This window comes from Coturnix japonica, chromosome 7 (assembly GCF_054131305.1).
Source record: "Coturnix japonica strain WE chromosome 7, WE-NBRP24, whole genome shotgun sequence".
NCBI lineage: Eukaryota > Metazoa > Chordata > Aves > Galliformes > Phasianidae > Coturnix > Coturnix japonica.
Genome location: NC_140669.1, coordinates 8,827,162 through 8,842,621, shown reverse-complemented (window position 1 = coordinate 8,842,621; position 15,460 = coordinate 8,827,162). Strand labels below are relative to the sequence as shown.

At 48.2% G+C, this 15,460-nt stretch overlaps 1 protein-coding gene across 2 annotated transcripts; it reads right to left on the bottom strand.

The window, feature by feature from the left end:
- Nucleotides 1-452: 452 nt before the first annotated feature.
- STK11IP (serine/threonine kinase 11 interacting protein) lies at nucleotides 453-15,460 on the bottom strand. Of its 2 annotated transcripts, none has more exons than XR_014948213.1 (24): nucleotides 15,265-15,460; nucleotides 14,986-15,188; nucleotides 13,624-13,698; nucleotides 13,234-13,329; nucleotides 12,609-12,716; nucleotides 12,331-12,402; nucleotides 11,321-11,450; nucleotides 11,043-11,146; nucleotides 10,676-10,765; nucleotides 9,552-9,593; nucleotides 8,888-9,055; nucleotides 8,511-8,592; nucleotides 8,040-8,399; nucleotides 7,646-7,836; nucleotides 7,166-7,270; nucleotides 6,207-6,408; nucleotides 4,752-5,240; nucleotides 4,050-4,226; nucleotides 3,809-3,906; nucleotides 3,456-3,634; nucleotides 3,120-3,204; nucleotides 2,784-2,866; nucleotides 1,760-1,986; nucleotides 453-1,435 (listed from the first exon to the last, which is right to left on the bottom strand). XR_014948213.1 is itself a non-coding variant. In XM_085553046.1 (24 exons), exons 1-24 carry the CDS (start codon nucleotides 15,320-15,322, stop codon nucleotides 1,295-1,297), a joined length of 3,504 nt encoding a protein of 1,167 aa, XP_085409172.1. In that variant the 5' UTR covers nucleotides 15,323-15,459; the 3' UTR covers nucleotides 453-1,294. The 2 variants fall into 2 exon arrangements, 1 of the variants encoding a protein (XP_085409172.1); XM_085553046.1 differs by having other exon boundaries at nucleotides 4,111-4,226; nucleotides 15,265-15,459.

Sequence of the window (15,460 nt, the reverse complement as noted above, 5' to 3'; positions counted from 1 at the left end):
CTGGCAGTGCTTCCACTGAGCTCACACAGGCTGAGATCACTGCAAAGGAACGGAGAGCAGCAGCCATCTGCCCATTTAGGAAGAGGGGACAAAGCGGAATGCATTGTGACATCTGCCTCAAGACGCTATAGATCTTGTCAATCCAGTCTATAGAAGGCCAGAGAAAAATCTTGGCCACTGTGGGCCATCAGCAATTGAAACTGCTTCTCAAAGTGACAAGAAAGTCTAAAAATAAACAGATCCCAATGGCGTGCTGTGAGGTGGCCTTTACACTACCATAAAGCTGAACTTCCCACTCTCCTATGGCTCTGAGGATGGTATAGCCAGGTTGGTTGTGGCCTTGATCCCCTGCCAGCCCCAGAACTGGCTCCTGGAAACTGAGGAAGATTGTATGCAAGGCCTTACTAAGACATCACAGCAATGCAAGAGGATGAGGAAGGAAAATATGACAATTCAATAAATATAAGCTTTTTATTACAATAGAAAATAGTAAAACTCATGTTAAAATAGACTCTTAGCTCTTGGACTGCTCAGAAAAGACTAAGCCTCACTTTTACCTGCCAGTGTCCATCCATGAGGGTCCTGACCCCCCTAAAGCAATGAGCAAAACACTTCTGTGGTCAGAGCCTCCCAGCTCTCCTCCCTCCCCTGTGACAGTGAAGGACTACAGCAGCAGACTGAGCCATGCCCTGCCAGGCAGGCAGGTAAGGGCTCTCTGTGAGGTTAAGAATACAACATGTGCCTTATCCCTTTGTGCAGTCAGGCTCCTGTTTGAAACAGGGAGCTTTATGGGAAGCTGTGGAGAAAAGAAAAGGGAGAAAGGAAAAGGAAAAGAAAGAATCATCAGTTGGTAGCTGATCTGAGACAGCCAGGAAGGCAGCAAATACATCTAGAATGACCACAGCATCCAACTGCCTCCGTCCTGCTGATCTGCCTGAGTCACACCATTGAACACTCTCTGGCTCAGCTCTCCTCTTCAGTAATACTCCGTTCTGTCCTGAAGGAGACTAGCAAACACCACCAAGTTAAAACTCTGTGTAGATTACACAGTGTTACAAGGAACATCCCCAACCACCTCCTTCCACGGCCAGCCCAGTGCAGGTGAGTGACTGTGCGATGTCTGGACCATTGTGTGCTCCCCTCCTCCTCACCATAAAAGGGTCAGGGGCAAGACTAGAGTAGAAAGCAAAGGCCACAGGACAGCGAGATCAGATGGGAGGGGACACATTTGTGCACTGCTGCCAGCACAGCAGCACTCGTGACTCCAGGTCCTGCCTGCCCACAGCTGGCAAGCTCACTCCAGTCCCTCGTACACAGCTCTCCGTAGCTCGATAGAGAACATCTCCTCCCAGGGCCTGCGGATCCACTCCACCAGCTCCAGCAGGAGCTCAGGGCACTCTGTGCGGATGTGCCAAGTGCTCTCCACCTTCAGCACCTGTACGGGATGAAAGAGATAGAGGTGGATGAGCAGGGACCCACCTCAAAGGCACCTATCAGCCCTGAGCTGCTACTCTACAGCACAGCTGCCAGCTCCTCCCAGTTTCTAAGTGATATCCTTCCCCTGCTTTGCTATCAGCCATGAAAGTGTCCCTGCATGACTTTTGTATAGCGGCATATTGTTGCACCCCCTCTCCTGTGCGGTGCAAGGCCCTGGGTTAGGATGGGAGATGACAGCCCCAAAACGCTCTTGGCAGGAACAGGATTTGAGCACAATCCAGCCCTTAGCATCTTGTGTACCCCACAACCTCCCCTTGGTTACCTCATCATAAAGCATCAGCTTGATGTCGCAAGGACAGAGGCGATAGGTTATGACATTGCTAATACTGCTGATCGGCTGCTTCTCCTTCAACTGGATGTTGCTCCTAGAAGGCATTTCTGCCTCATGATCTGAATCCAAGGGGGGTTGCACCTGCCACTGGTGATTTTCTTCCAGCAGAAACAGTGTGCTTCGTGTGCTCAGCAGGGTCACAGGGGAAGCAGATGCCCCTAAAAGGATATGAGGGAACAAGAGACTTTGCTTGGAGCCTGAGTCACCACAAAACCAGCTTTGCTTTCCACTCCTTCCCTAGGGAAATCTTTTCCAGCAACAGTAACTGGGTGAACAGCGGAATCCAGCTTCCAGACTAAAGAAGGGTAGATAAATGTACCTGGGCTTGACCAAACTCATTGCCAGAGCGTGCACACAAAGGACTGCCACCCTGCTAACCTTGTTCAGCCAACATCCTCACGTGGGGCAGGTAAAGGAACTTCAGTACTTTGACCTCTTCAACAACCTGCTATTCCTTATTTAAAAGTCAGCATCTCTAGCTAAAAGGCCACCTTTATTTTTTTTTGGCCTGAATTTGCCTGCCTGTAGATCGGATGGATGGAATATGGCGTAACTAAAGTTAAAATCCAAGATGGGACATGTCATAAATACAGCAGGATACAGGACAGCTTTGGAGGGAGTATAAATATCACCTAGTTGCTTCCAGTGGATTCAAATGAAAATCACTAGAATCTGGGACTAAGTCAGATGCACAGAGCTGGCTGAGGTAACAGGGAATGCTCCCTAGAGTCTGGACTTCTGTGTAGAAAAGGGCTGGGAGATTCAGTGGATATATAGGAAGAAGCATACTACCATCCTATATCTCAGCACTAAAAAGCCCTCACCCACACCCCTGCCACAACTTGCTGTTGAAACCATGGCCCAGCTGCATTCCCACATGCTGAATACCAAAAACATGAGCACCTAAGAAGAAAACACAAGGTGTAGTACATCTAGCCACTGAGATCTCCTGTACCTTGAATCAGGTAGGCCAGCAGATAGAAGAAATAAGTGCCACCTGCAGCTGCAGAATCTCTGTTTCTGGAGTCCAGCAGAGGCCTGGAGGAGATACAACAGTACAAGTCTCAAAGAGGCACTGCCTCACTCAGCAGCTCCAGTGAAACCCCTTTGCCTGCACATCCCTGTGCAGCAGGCACCCAAGCCAGCTGCCCTAAGACTATTGCACAGACGTGGCAGCCATTCCTGCTGTGCCTCTGCTGCCCTGTTTTGAGCGCTCTGCTTCCCAGGCACTGCTGGATGAGTGGATGTCTTTTTCTACCCAAACTCCCAACCTCTCAGAGGCTGCTCTTACCAGAGCCTGTGTTGAGGATTCATTTCCACAGTGGGGATTTCCTTCACCTTACTCCTATCCTTGGCAGGCAGATCTTGCATGAGATCTAAAGACGGGTAGAAGGTAGATATCTTTTATTGCAAGCCCAGAGGGCAGTATGTAACAGCTCAGGAGAGTTCTCTAGTCTGTAGAGAGACACTGGGATTCATGATACCAGTGTGGTTCTCTCCGAGACCTTTTTCTGAGCTGCCAAGATGTGAATTTCCAACATACATCCAACTTCAGATCTCCTCATAGCTCTGCTGGAGAAAATCCTCCAAATCCTCTCCCACCCCCCTGCTACAGATCCAGTCTTACATGTCAGGGTCTGCAGGAACTGGTCACAGCAACTCTGGCTCCGGATCAGCAGATTGTAGGAGGCTTTTGGGTTTTCAAACTCCATTCGTAAGCTCTGGTGGCAAAGTCCCACTTCCAGATGGGAAATATCAGACAGGTAGTGAGAGTCATCCTTCTTCAGCCAGTCTGCAGGTTGTCCCCTAATCACAGAGCACAGCCCTCAGCAGCAGCAGGCTGCCCCATCTCCTCTCCCACACCAGACTGCAGTAGGGGGCTTTACCAGAAAAGCCTTTGCATGTCACCACACCTCTCGGGTAAGGCTGGCAGAGGTGGTCACTACCCAGCAAGGTCTCACTCGCCACCATTTTCCTCACCTGATAACCCCAGTAACTTCCAGCACGTAGATCCTGAGGTTAGAGGCAACCAGAACTGAGAGGAACTCTTCTTGTCGGCCAAACTTCACCATGTTCACCTAGAGCACAGGGAGGACAGGTGATAGTACTGGCCTGCCCCTTGCCAGTCTGCCCATGGGAAGAGCTGACCCAGATATACTTCAGCTCCCTTTACACCCTTCAGTCTCCAGAACACAACCTCAGAGCAGAACTTGGAGCGTACCTACGATAGCCTAGGAGCAGGGCTGCCCACAGGCTGTAGGAGAGGAGCTGCGGGAGCTCACCTTGAGGAAGCACTGGAACTCCTCATCGTTCTCCTCAAAAACCTCCATATCCAGGTACAGCTTCAGGCGATGATCCACAGTACGAAAGTCCCTTGTGTTCAGCACGCTGTTTGCAGCTGAGGAGAGCAAAGGATGAGATCAAGACGCTTCCCACCAACCAGAAGCTGTTCTACCATGCAGACCTGGCACTAGGGAGCAGCATTATCCTCTCAAGACATTCCCTCAAGTATCTCTTCTCAAAACAAGGTCAGAGCTAGGGCTTTCCAGGCTGTGGCCTGGAACATCAAATAAGAGGGGATTCCTTCACTCTGACACTTGCACCTTCAGAGGTCTCGTTCATCTTCAGCCTATGCTCACCTGTTTAATCAAAGGGGAACACTGCTTTGCTGACAGATTTGGCAGGAGAGCAATTCCACAGCTTGCCCATATCATTAGGGACCAATTGGGTGCCGACTTAATTTTCCCTTCCTTCAGGCATGAGGACTGAACAGAGGGATGTGAAGCACTCTGCCCACAAGAACCAGTCATCAAGGCTTGTGGTTGACAATCTCTTTCCACTTTAAACAGGAAGCAACACAGCCTGCAAGCACTAGAAACAGTGCCCAACACCCCTAAACCCTGCGCAATTCTGACATACTCACAGGGACTGAGGTTCCACTTTTCCTCTGAGTCAAAGTTCATAGAGAGCTGTGAAGAAGTGAGTCCACGAGAAGCACTGTAATGGTAACTCCCCATCAAGCTGCCCAAACTGGTGTCTGCATGGCTGAGGGACAAGCATTGGCTCTTCATACCCAGCTCCTTCTTCCCATAGCCTCCATCTGTACCGAGGGAGCTGGAATGGATAGTGCTGTCATGCTCGCCACTCAGCTCTGGGGTCCTGGTGCTGTTGCTGGTATCCATCTCTGAGCTGTCTTCCCCACCGATATAGAACTTTCTACTCTCTCTGGCCAGAGCAGGCACTTCCTCAGGGCCCTCCTGCTGGCTGCCTCCCTCCAGGACTGACAGGTCCTCACTTATGCCATCATGACTGGGTGGCACAGGCGTGCTGGAGCTTACTTCTGAAGGCAGGATTACCACATGGTCACTGGAACAACTGGGACAGGCTACAGGTTCACCAGCTGCTGAAGCATCTATGGAAGATTTCAATAGGGATAAAAAAATAAATAAAAATGCAGGACAACATTTGTGCTCTCAATGCAAAAATGCAGAGTTCTCTGATCCCAGGATACTTCCTCATACCAGCAGCATCTTCTGAGCTTAGGCAAGGCACAACTCTGACATTTCAAGTACAAGCTGAGCTTTGAAAAACTCAGCAATTAGAAGCTGCTTATTCAGCACTGGTAACTCCTCAGCTAAAATACCACATCTTGCTTCAGACATCCAGAGAAAAATGTGGACAAGTCAAAAAGAGCACAGAGGAGATCAGCGAGAATAACTGGATTGTACAAGATATGACTGACAAGTAAATTATCTAGGGATTTGAGCTTATTTAGTCTAGTGGACAGAAGACAGGACTAGCTGTCCAGGTAGAGAACAGCCCTCCAGCACAAAGAAACGAATAAATCACCCTCTGTAAAGGAAGCAAGAGTGGGCTTAAGATCACAGCCTGCAAGACCTGGGTTAGGGTTGTGGTTGTTTTTCTGATATTCAGCAGCCACAGCTTTATCAAAAAGACTGAAGCAGACTCCCTGGAGGCCTCTATTATCAAAGGCCTTTTAGAACAAATTAGTTTTTGTAATAGAACTGACCACAATTTCAACATGATAATACGCTACGTGACCTTTAAGACTTCTTTTAGATGTGAGATTTTTGTGGACCATTTGCCAGTTTCCAGCACCCCTAATGTTCTCCCAGGCCAGGAGCCACCCACAACAGAGGCAGTGTTTGCTTAACAGTAAGTGAGTGGCTTATTCCTGCTAGTGAAAAAGACAAGCTCTTCTCTACCAAGTGTGTACGTCCCATAACAAGTTTTAAATCCAGTACAGTCAAGGTATCACCCCCTTCTACACATTCTATGCTCTGCACCATGGCTGCCATTTTGGTACTCTGCCTATGCACTACAAGGCATCCTTTTTCTCCTTGAGATTACATCCTACCTTGATTTAAGGCAACTAGTGTCTCCAAAGTTTTGATGTCTTCAGACTCTGCAGAATAAGGGCCTTGCTGCCAGGAAGCCAGGGACTGCAAAAACTCATGTTTGCATTTCAGACACTGGAGCCTCAGGGATTCCTTCTCCTGCTCCTGATTTCGCCGATTCTCTTCCACAGCTGGGGACAACACTTCAAGCACACACTGCAGGTAGCAGCAAAGGGAAAGAAAGTGTCAGCAGGCAGCTATAACTGTCCTAATAAAAGCAGGACACCTCATCACCTCACTTCAGAGCACAAGGGGAGCAGGACCACATCCTAGCTACATAAAGCACACCAGACAATCTGTGTTAAGCTTTGCTAAGGGCACAGAGCTGCACTGCTGAATACTAAGAGAACCTGTTTGCAGGTTCTTACAGCCCCCTCTTGGAACTCTATAGTCTTAAAGGTCCTCTATTTGTGTCTTCTCTGTGGCAGCTTGCATAACTGTGCTTAAACAAAGAAAAATGCTTGCATTTGAGTTCAGGGTCACTACAGCTATGGTACAGACCAGAGTTGCTGTAGCACTGAGGCTATGTATGAGCACCATACAGAGGGCTGAGCACAGGTTGGCCCATCATGCAGCATCTAGAAAACATTATGTTGCATGTTCACAACAAGTAGGGATCACTAACTGGACTACTAGAAGTCAGCACACCTATTCCCAATGGGAAGAAACTACAAGGCTTTTTCCTTGAGAGCACATTTATGCTCCTGAAGCTCTGCTGTTCATGGCTATGCTCAAAGGGCCCTCCACAGGTCATCTGTGCAACAGCATCAATCCCGAGCTTACAAGTGAGACATTGTCTACCTGGAAAGTCACAGGACAGTAAATGTACATGTGCTCAGAAAACACAGGCTGTGTTCTTACAGAATCCAGCAAAACTGCCCCCTTCCCCACTCTTCTTCCCAGCCTCCCTGACCTGCAGACACTGCTCCGGACAGTCATCCAGCACCACATATTTGCGCTTCTGCCGGTCCTTGCGAATGTAGGTGAAGTGCAACGTAAGGACAGGGAACACTCGCTCCAGATCCTGCAGGAGAGAGAAAACCCCAGTTCCAGGAAGATGACACAACATCCAGCATTCAGGCTACATTTGTTTGCAACAAACGTCATAAACAATGACGTGCACAGACTTGATTCTCACTGAAAGATCCCGATAGCATCTGGCAGCTGGACCAACTCCAGCTTTGGAATAGAGCTGGTGTTGGCTTCTGCTGCTTTATCACAGGTACTCAAGCAATTTCAATGCTGTTAGATTCATATGCATAGAGTAGAAGAGACTCTCAGTCAGGCTTTGCAGGCATTAGGAAGACACCTGCAGGGTGCTCTGACAAAAGTCAAAATCCAGAATTCTGACCCATACAGGGAATAAGATGCCAAAGGCTCAGACAGAGGAAAAGCTCACCATCCTCTTCCAGGTCATCGCAGAAGTCTCTATCTTCTGCAGGCATTTCAGCTCCAGCTTGTGGAGGACTCTGGCAGCTTTCAGTTCCACCTCAATCACATGCCTAGCCGTGACTCGCAGGAAGATCCAGTCTGACTCTGGGTCCCCTTCACCTTCTATTTGGCTCACGAGCACTGGCTGGCAAAGATCCACTGCCAAATAAGACAACAGCACAAGTCAGTGCACTCAGCAGGCCTTTAGGCCTGTTTGTCCCAAGTTCCTAGAAGTCCCACAATGCTGAGTAGTATGATAAAGGATTAAGAACATCACATTTGATCCAACTATTCTACCATCATCCAAGCCCTCACATACAGCAGTGAAAAAAAAAAAAAAAACCACCACAAAAAACATTTACCTTCTGGCTTTTCATTTTCTTCCTCTCCCAGCATTAGCTCATCTGCCTCCTCTTCTCTCTGTTCTCCTCCCAGAGTCTCACCTGGCTGTACTTCAGATTCTTTTTCTTCCTCAGCATTGTGGAAAGCAGGTGAGGATTCTTTTGGGGATACTTGGGGTTTTACTTGTTCTGGGTCAGAGCTCTCACTCTGCAAATCCATTGCTGCAGGCCTGCCTGTGATCTCATCAGCAGAACGGCTACGGCAGATGACAGGTACTTGGTCATGCTCCTCCAGTCTCTTGTATTGCAGCCAGTCAACACCAAAGCGATCTCTGAAGCTGTCCATGCGCTCCATCTCCTTCTGATGCTGTAGAACCAGACCTGTAGAGAGAAAACTTGGGAAGTATGATGGTAGTCACTATGCCACAAAGCACTCATCTGACTGGAAGCAGCTCAGCTGCTGTATTGCTGATGAAGAAGTACAAGCCTTACCAGCAGAGAGAGATAAAGCCCGGGACTCATGTTCTGTGTCACTGGGCTCTGAAATGCTTGCTCTGCGTACTTTGACTTTTCCCTGGAACAAACAGGATAAGAATAGTTGGGAGGCACCAGAACAGCATCTGATCGCAGGCTCTGCCAAGCCAAAAGGCTCACTGCTGTTACAGCACAGAGGCACACTGTGAAGCATTTGTTACAGTATGTCAAGACTGACTTTAAGACAAGTCCCTTCCTAATGTAGAGCAGTGCAGAGGCTCAGTCACACCCAGCCAGTACAAGACCACATCCCACAGCATCAGGCTTTCATGGAGCAACAGCCCCCTCACTCAACACACCAGATACATGGTTAAGAAGTTGTCTCTGTTCCAGACCTTGCCTTTCTTTCGAGGGAGTCTGACGGCCACGTTCTCAGCTGGGGACTGGCTGTCACTGAAGTCAGCAGCACAGGAACTGTCCAATGCATTGCAGTCCAGTACGGTCCTCTCTGAGGTAGAAGTGTGGATGGACTGTGAAACACTTGGCACTAATTTTGGAAGGTGCTGAATCCAAAAGAAGAGAAAGATGTTGCTGAGTGTCAAAGGGGGACAAGAGAACCAAACCACAACTCAAGTTAATAGCTTCCCTGCCCCTCAACCTGAACTTCTACCATTTCGGTAGAAATGGTGCCAACAGCTCATGCCCAACTGACTGGACTGTTTATCAGGGCTGCTCCAATTTAACCCAACCTCCGTGTCTCTTAAAAGCAGCAGATGAGATGCTGGGAAACATTTGTTTTGCTGAAATGTAATTAGAGTGTCAAGTATCAGATAGTGCCTGAAAGGGAAACAGGCAAGGCTCCAAGTTCTGCAAGGGCATGTAGGACAGAATAAGTTACGCTGGCCAGTCCCAACAATTACTTAAGATCATCGTGGACTGAGCCAAAATGAACAGGCTTAAAACAATCAAGACAGCTTACAGGATGCATGAGGAGGCAGAAACCTGTAACACTTCCCACTCCCAAAGCCAGCAGGATTAGTTTATAGCAATTACACTTACCATTAGGTCTGAGGAAGAGAGTGGCTCTCCATCCAAGAGGAACTGTAATTAGAGACCCATGTGCAGTCAGGTTCCACTTGGCTGGTACATACACAGGACAACATTTACTGACTCCTATTTCCCTTCAGGCCATCCAGAGTTGGGATCCTTGGCACAATGCTGCAAAGACTACCAGAAACAGCCCTGTTCCTGCCTATCCATCATGTCTTTAGTTGCAGCTACTTGACTCATCAGTATGTACGGCCAGAAGGGACCTGACCCTCCCCCGATGCAGCTCCATGCTGTTCCTTTGGGTCCTGTTGCTGTCACAAGAGAAATTGGCACTTGCCCCACTGCTCCCCCCATAAGGAAGCTGTAGCTTGCCATGAGACCTCCCTTCGGTCTCATTTTCTCTGGGCTGAACAAACTAAGTGATATAGTGATATCATATACAGTGTTATCACAGAATACATTGGGTTGAAAGGGATCTTAAAGATCATCCAATTCCAACCTCTCTGCCTCAGGTAGGGCTGACTCCCACCAGCTCAGGCTTTCCAGGACTCCATCCAACCTGGCCTTGAGCACTGCCAAGGCACCTTCCCTGTGCAGCCTCTTCAGTGCTTTACTATCCTCTGAGTAATGTCTAACCTAAATTTCTCCTCTAGTTTAAAACTATTTATCCTTGTCCTATCACTATTGAGACTGTGTAAAACGTTGGTCTCCATCTTTATTTGCCCACTGTAGGGAGCCTGCTTTGCAGGGGGGTGGACTCAGTGAACTCTAGAGGTCCCTTCCAGCCCCTACAATTCTGTGATTTTTATTTATTTATTTTTTTAAAGATCCCTCTAATAAGCAATAGGGTACAACAGAACAAAGAGAAATCATGAAAGAGGAGATCCCTTCAAGCACACTCAACTGGTCTCAAAACCGATGAAGCAGAAGGGGAAGAACCTTTAAGATCTAAGGTCTTACAAACCTGAGATCAGCCAGTATACCTCATGAAAAATTAAATTACTCTGCTTGAACCCCAGAACTACTGGATTCAGTTTTCAGGTTTACAATATTATTTCTCCTCATTTATCTCTGAGCATCAGAATACCCAGGATACCTTCAGACTGGGGCAGGAGGCACATAGCAATACTCACATTGGAGGAGGCTGCCCTGGGAGATACATGTACAAGGGCTGCAGATCGGTGGTTTTGATGGAACCACAATGGGTTTCCCTCTAGATGCAGCTAGAGAAAGGAATTAAAGAAATAGTTACTAGAAGCAACATTCTATGCCTCAATTTAATCTATCTAGAGACTCCAGGATTTCTTTCTGCCTCAGGAAGCATTTTTGCAAAAGAATGGTGATCAATCCAGGAGACATCTAAGCTATTACAATGCTTCCTGAAAGTTGTTCAGCAAACAGAGAACTGTATTCAAGTATTCCCTATCAAGCCCCTAAATCATCAGGGGCCTTTTCAGTACTGACTCTGAGAAATACTGAGATAAGTCCTTTCACACTTACCTTTTTTAAATAGTGTAGAGTGGACAGTGGTGCCAACTGGGCATGTTCCAGCAGCAGGTTATAGGCCACATCCAGGTGCTGGAGATTCACCAACTGTTCAACCCCTACAACAAAGTGAGAAGCCATCAGCATAATGGAAGACACAACTTAGAAAGTCTGTCCCAGGCATTCTTCCCCAGAACTGAACACAAGCAAAAATAGCCGTGCTCAGGATTTCAGGTTCTGTTCCTCCTTGAGAAAATCTCAGACCCAAATGCTCCTCTCAGCTGCGGACTCACCATTAATGCTGTCAAGTTCATTGCTGCGCAAGATCAGAGTCACCAGCTTGGATCGGCTAAAGATGCCAAGGTTTGGCACTTTGGACAGGAAGTTATAAGCCAGATTGAGGTACTCAAGTTCTGAAAGGGTCTGTTAGGAGAGAAAAGCAGCACTGAGATCTTAGCTCAAAGTCCTGAATCCAAGACACTAATCCCTGTCATTCTCTCCATCCCACCAAAACCACTTAAAAAGCAAGTTTCTCAGACTACAGCAAGACCTCAGTGTTCATATTTGGAGTAGTTCACCTAGGGGTACTCAGCACAATCTTTACAATTTACAACTTTTACTAGGACTTTTCCTCTTGTACATCAGCTTTAATGGAGCAAAGGAACTGGACATCTTGCCTCAGCCAAAGGACTGAATTTGCTAACAAAAGCCCATTCCCACCTTCGGAAAGAAGGTAGTTAATGACATATTGTGAGCCTTAGCAACTCACTGGAAAGATATTTCACAGCTTCTGTGAAAAGCAGCGTATCCAGTACAGCAGAGCCTGGATTTCAATACCTTTTCCCAGAGACACGTGTGCTGCTATGACAAACTTCCATACTTCTAAAGTAACTGACAGGAGATTTTGTACAGCAAGAAAGAAATGCTTCTGGCTGCCTGGAGAAACCAAACAGCAAATCTCAACAGCCCCACGCCTCACTGCACAGATAACAGCAAAGCTTCAGCCACGCTGACCTGTGGCCAAGTGATAAATATGGTAATGCATACAGTAAAGGCTTCTATCAGAGCACATGAGGAACGCTGCCTTCTCTGCCTTAGTGGTGCATGGGCTGTACATAAAGGGGAACAGACTAAAGGCTGCAAGCACTGCCCCTACATCACATGCCAGTTGGACCATGTCTCCATCTCCTGTCTTACACTTCACTTAGCAAGCTGACATTGTCCTGTCAGGTTACTGATCACAGCACTTCAGCAATGTCCGCTTTGTACAAAGGAACACTGGTGCTCAGCCCCAGATACTCACCGTTAAATAGTGCTCACAGTCTTGGACCTTGTTGTGACTCAAATCCAAGACTCTAAGCGCATTCAGTAATTGCTGAAGGATGAAAAGATACTAGATCAGATCCTATAAACGTCTCCAGTGCAGCATGCAAAGGCTGTCCTGCTAGGAGAGGCCAGCAGAATTAACACCACTCGCTCCCTCCCACCCAGAGGAAGCAGCACCAGCAATGAGTGGTCAATTTCTGGCCATGATCATCTGCACACTTACACTCACGCATGCAGGAAGGATGCCCAACTCACCAGTGAGTCATCCAAGGCAGTGATGGAGTTATAGCTGAAGTTGACCGTCTGCAATTCCAACCAGGGGAGAGCACAGCTCAGATCTCCACCACATGCTGAAATGATTTCCTAGGAGGAAGCGAGGAGCCATTCCTTCGTTAGCACTAGCTGTTACTGTAACAGCAGATGAACACATGAGAACAATCATGTTCTTCATGGAGAAGTCTAGAACAAGGGTGACAAACTGTGCCTTACAAATCGTGCCTTGCCCAGAATGGATTAGTGACTTATACGTCATTGCCAAGTATCTGAAGGTGGTGGAAGTTCCATAGTTAGTTGCTGAGGTACAACCAAATATGCCCTGACCGGCTACAGAACTTTGAATGGATAAATGGGCAGAGACAGTCTTAGCCAGTACAAATATTGGCCAGAACAAAAAATTCTTAAGCAGCTAAAAAGGAGACTGCAGAACACAGATGTAATTAACCAGGGAATACTTCTTCATTATTTGCAGGGTAGAACACCAGAATGGATAAGGGAGAAAAAGCTGTATATGAGATAGATTGATATGGTGCTTACCATTGCCCCCGTATTTCCCTATTTGATCTCCTGTGTAGCTCCCCGTGAGCTGCACAGAGACACTCACCTCCAGTGTACTGATACATTTGGAGCAGGTTAAAGATTCCAGTTGAGAATAGACGAATCGCAGACCCCGGAGGCAATGTGGAGGGACAGACCTCAACTGCAGCAGTAATAAGAAAGTAAGGACAACACACATCAAAATATCACAGTGCAAGAGGCTGCTGTTCCAGGCCCAACTGCACAAGGAATCTCCCATTTTTCTGCTGGAGCCTCCCTCCCCAGCACTCTAACCATTGCTCACACCCAAGCTAAACCCTAAGAAAGCACTGCAGTTTAGATGTAGCCCTGTAAAGCCAACCCAGTTTTGAGGAGTAGAGGCATTCTGCAACCACAAAACTAAGTAAAGAGAAGCCACAGCACAAAACTGAAAGCCAGTTCTGCCTCTTGTACTTACTTCCAAATGCCGGAGGGACTTGAAAGGGAATATCTTCACAGTAGATTGTAAAGCACAGTTTGGAACATGAATGAGCTAGAAAAATCAGGAAAGAAGCCTTATATAAACCTCAGTTTATTAAGCAATACTGTTGTGAAGCAATACTGTTGACATACTGTGAATGGGCCCCTTCTCCAGCTCAGGTGTTAAATAACACGCTCTGTTATTTAACATTATTTAGCGCCCTCCATGCTGGCAGCTACACTGTCTCATGGTCCCACATTTCAACAAAGATCTAAGAGAAATACAGACTAGCCAGCACAAGGCTGCCTGGCCATACAGCTCCATTTCTTTTCCCTTGCTCACATGGCTTCACCACTTTCAGAGCTGCAGGAAGGTCTGACAGATGGGATCCTCATCGACCAGCATTAACTAAATAAAAACCAATCTATGCTATGAGCTATTGTTATCAGTCAGCTGAGTGGAACTAGAGCACTGGTGGGAGACCTGCATGTACATTTCCCAAGAATGGGCCAATTAAGGCAAATCACGAGCAGGCAGATGGAATATAACACAGTTAACATCAGACTGAGGTGGCTGTAAACATCTCCTTTGCAGCCAGTTTTTTTTTCCACTACAGGATAGTTAAGACCACGTTCATAAACCACAAAGGAGCTTATTAGACTCAGCTCCTTTTCATTCTGTGGACAGCACTTAAACAACCTCTCAGACAAAGGGAGCAGCGAAGCAGTTAACACTCCCACTGCAGACACCAGGGTACAACCAGTGAGACCATCTCTGCCAGCTACACGCACGCAGAAGTGACTCATCAGGTGCAGAACAGACTCTCAGGGCCTCCTCAGCATTATGGCTTTCACAGCTACAGCCATAGAGGCAATGAATCACCACCGGCTGCTGCCAGCACTCATACAGCACATTGAGCAGGATCGTTTGCAGGGAATGCTCATTCTGGGAAGCAAGCACGGCAGATTTTAACTAAGTTCTTGTCAGATGCCATCTCTGCTTTGTGTCCAGAGGGCTTAACCATGTCTTTAACCACGGACTTAGGAATCTGAACGAGTTGATGCTACAGGGAGCAGTTTGCCCTCTGCCCGGGGCCTGTTATTTGCTTAATACAAGTGCTGTCCACAACGTCCTCCTGACTTGCCCTTCCTTGCCCTGTTGGAGGAGCTGTATTTCTACACAGGCTCTGGGCCCCCACTCTGATCTCCAGTCAAACTTTCCCAGCAACATTCAAAGCGTTGTCTCCCATCTACCTCACAGGGAAACACATCCACAGCACCTCTAAGCTGTGGGATCCTATACATGCAATTCCCCTCTATTTCGGAGCCTATTTCACGTCTGCCCCCGGGCAGCACGGACCTTGAGGGAGTGCGTTTTCTGCAGCATGTCGAACAGGAACTGAGCCTGGAGGATGGCGGTGGTCTCGGCCGGGTGTGAGGGCAGGGCCACGAAGCCTCGGTGCTGATTGCGGGAACCCAGGTGCTGCTCGAAGACCCGCGTCAGGTGCTGCAGCGTTGGGGTGAGCAGCGTCAGCGTGCTGGAGCCGTCCAGGACCAGGTCTCCTAAGGAGAAGGCAGAGCGGGGCCTGAGCTCCGCAGCCGGTCGGGCCTTTCCACCCTCCGAGCTCCCTCCGCTCACCTGCGTCCTGCAGCAGCCGTGCCAGCCCGCTCACCAGCGGCTCCGCAGCCGCCGCCATCAGCGCTGGGTTGGCCGCTGCCGGTCCCGTAGCGGATCACAGGCCTCACCGGCTCAGCTCGGCTCAGCTCCCCCGGCGCACTTCCGCGTTACCACAGAGACTCACCGCATCACGGTGACTAGAGCGCCTCCGCTTACA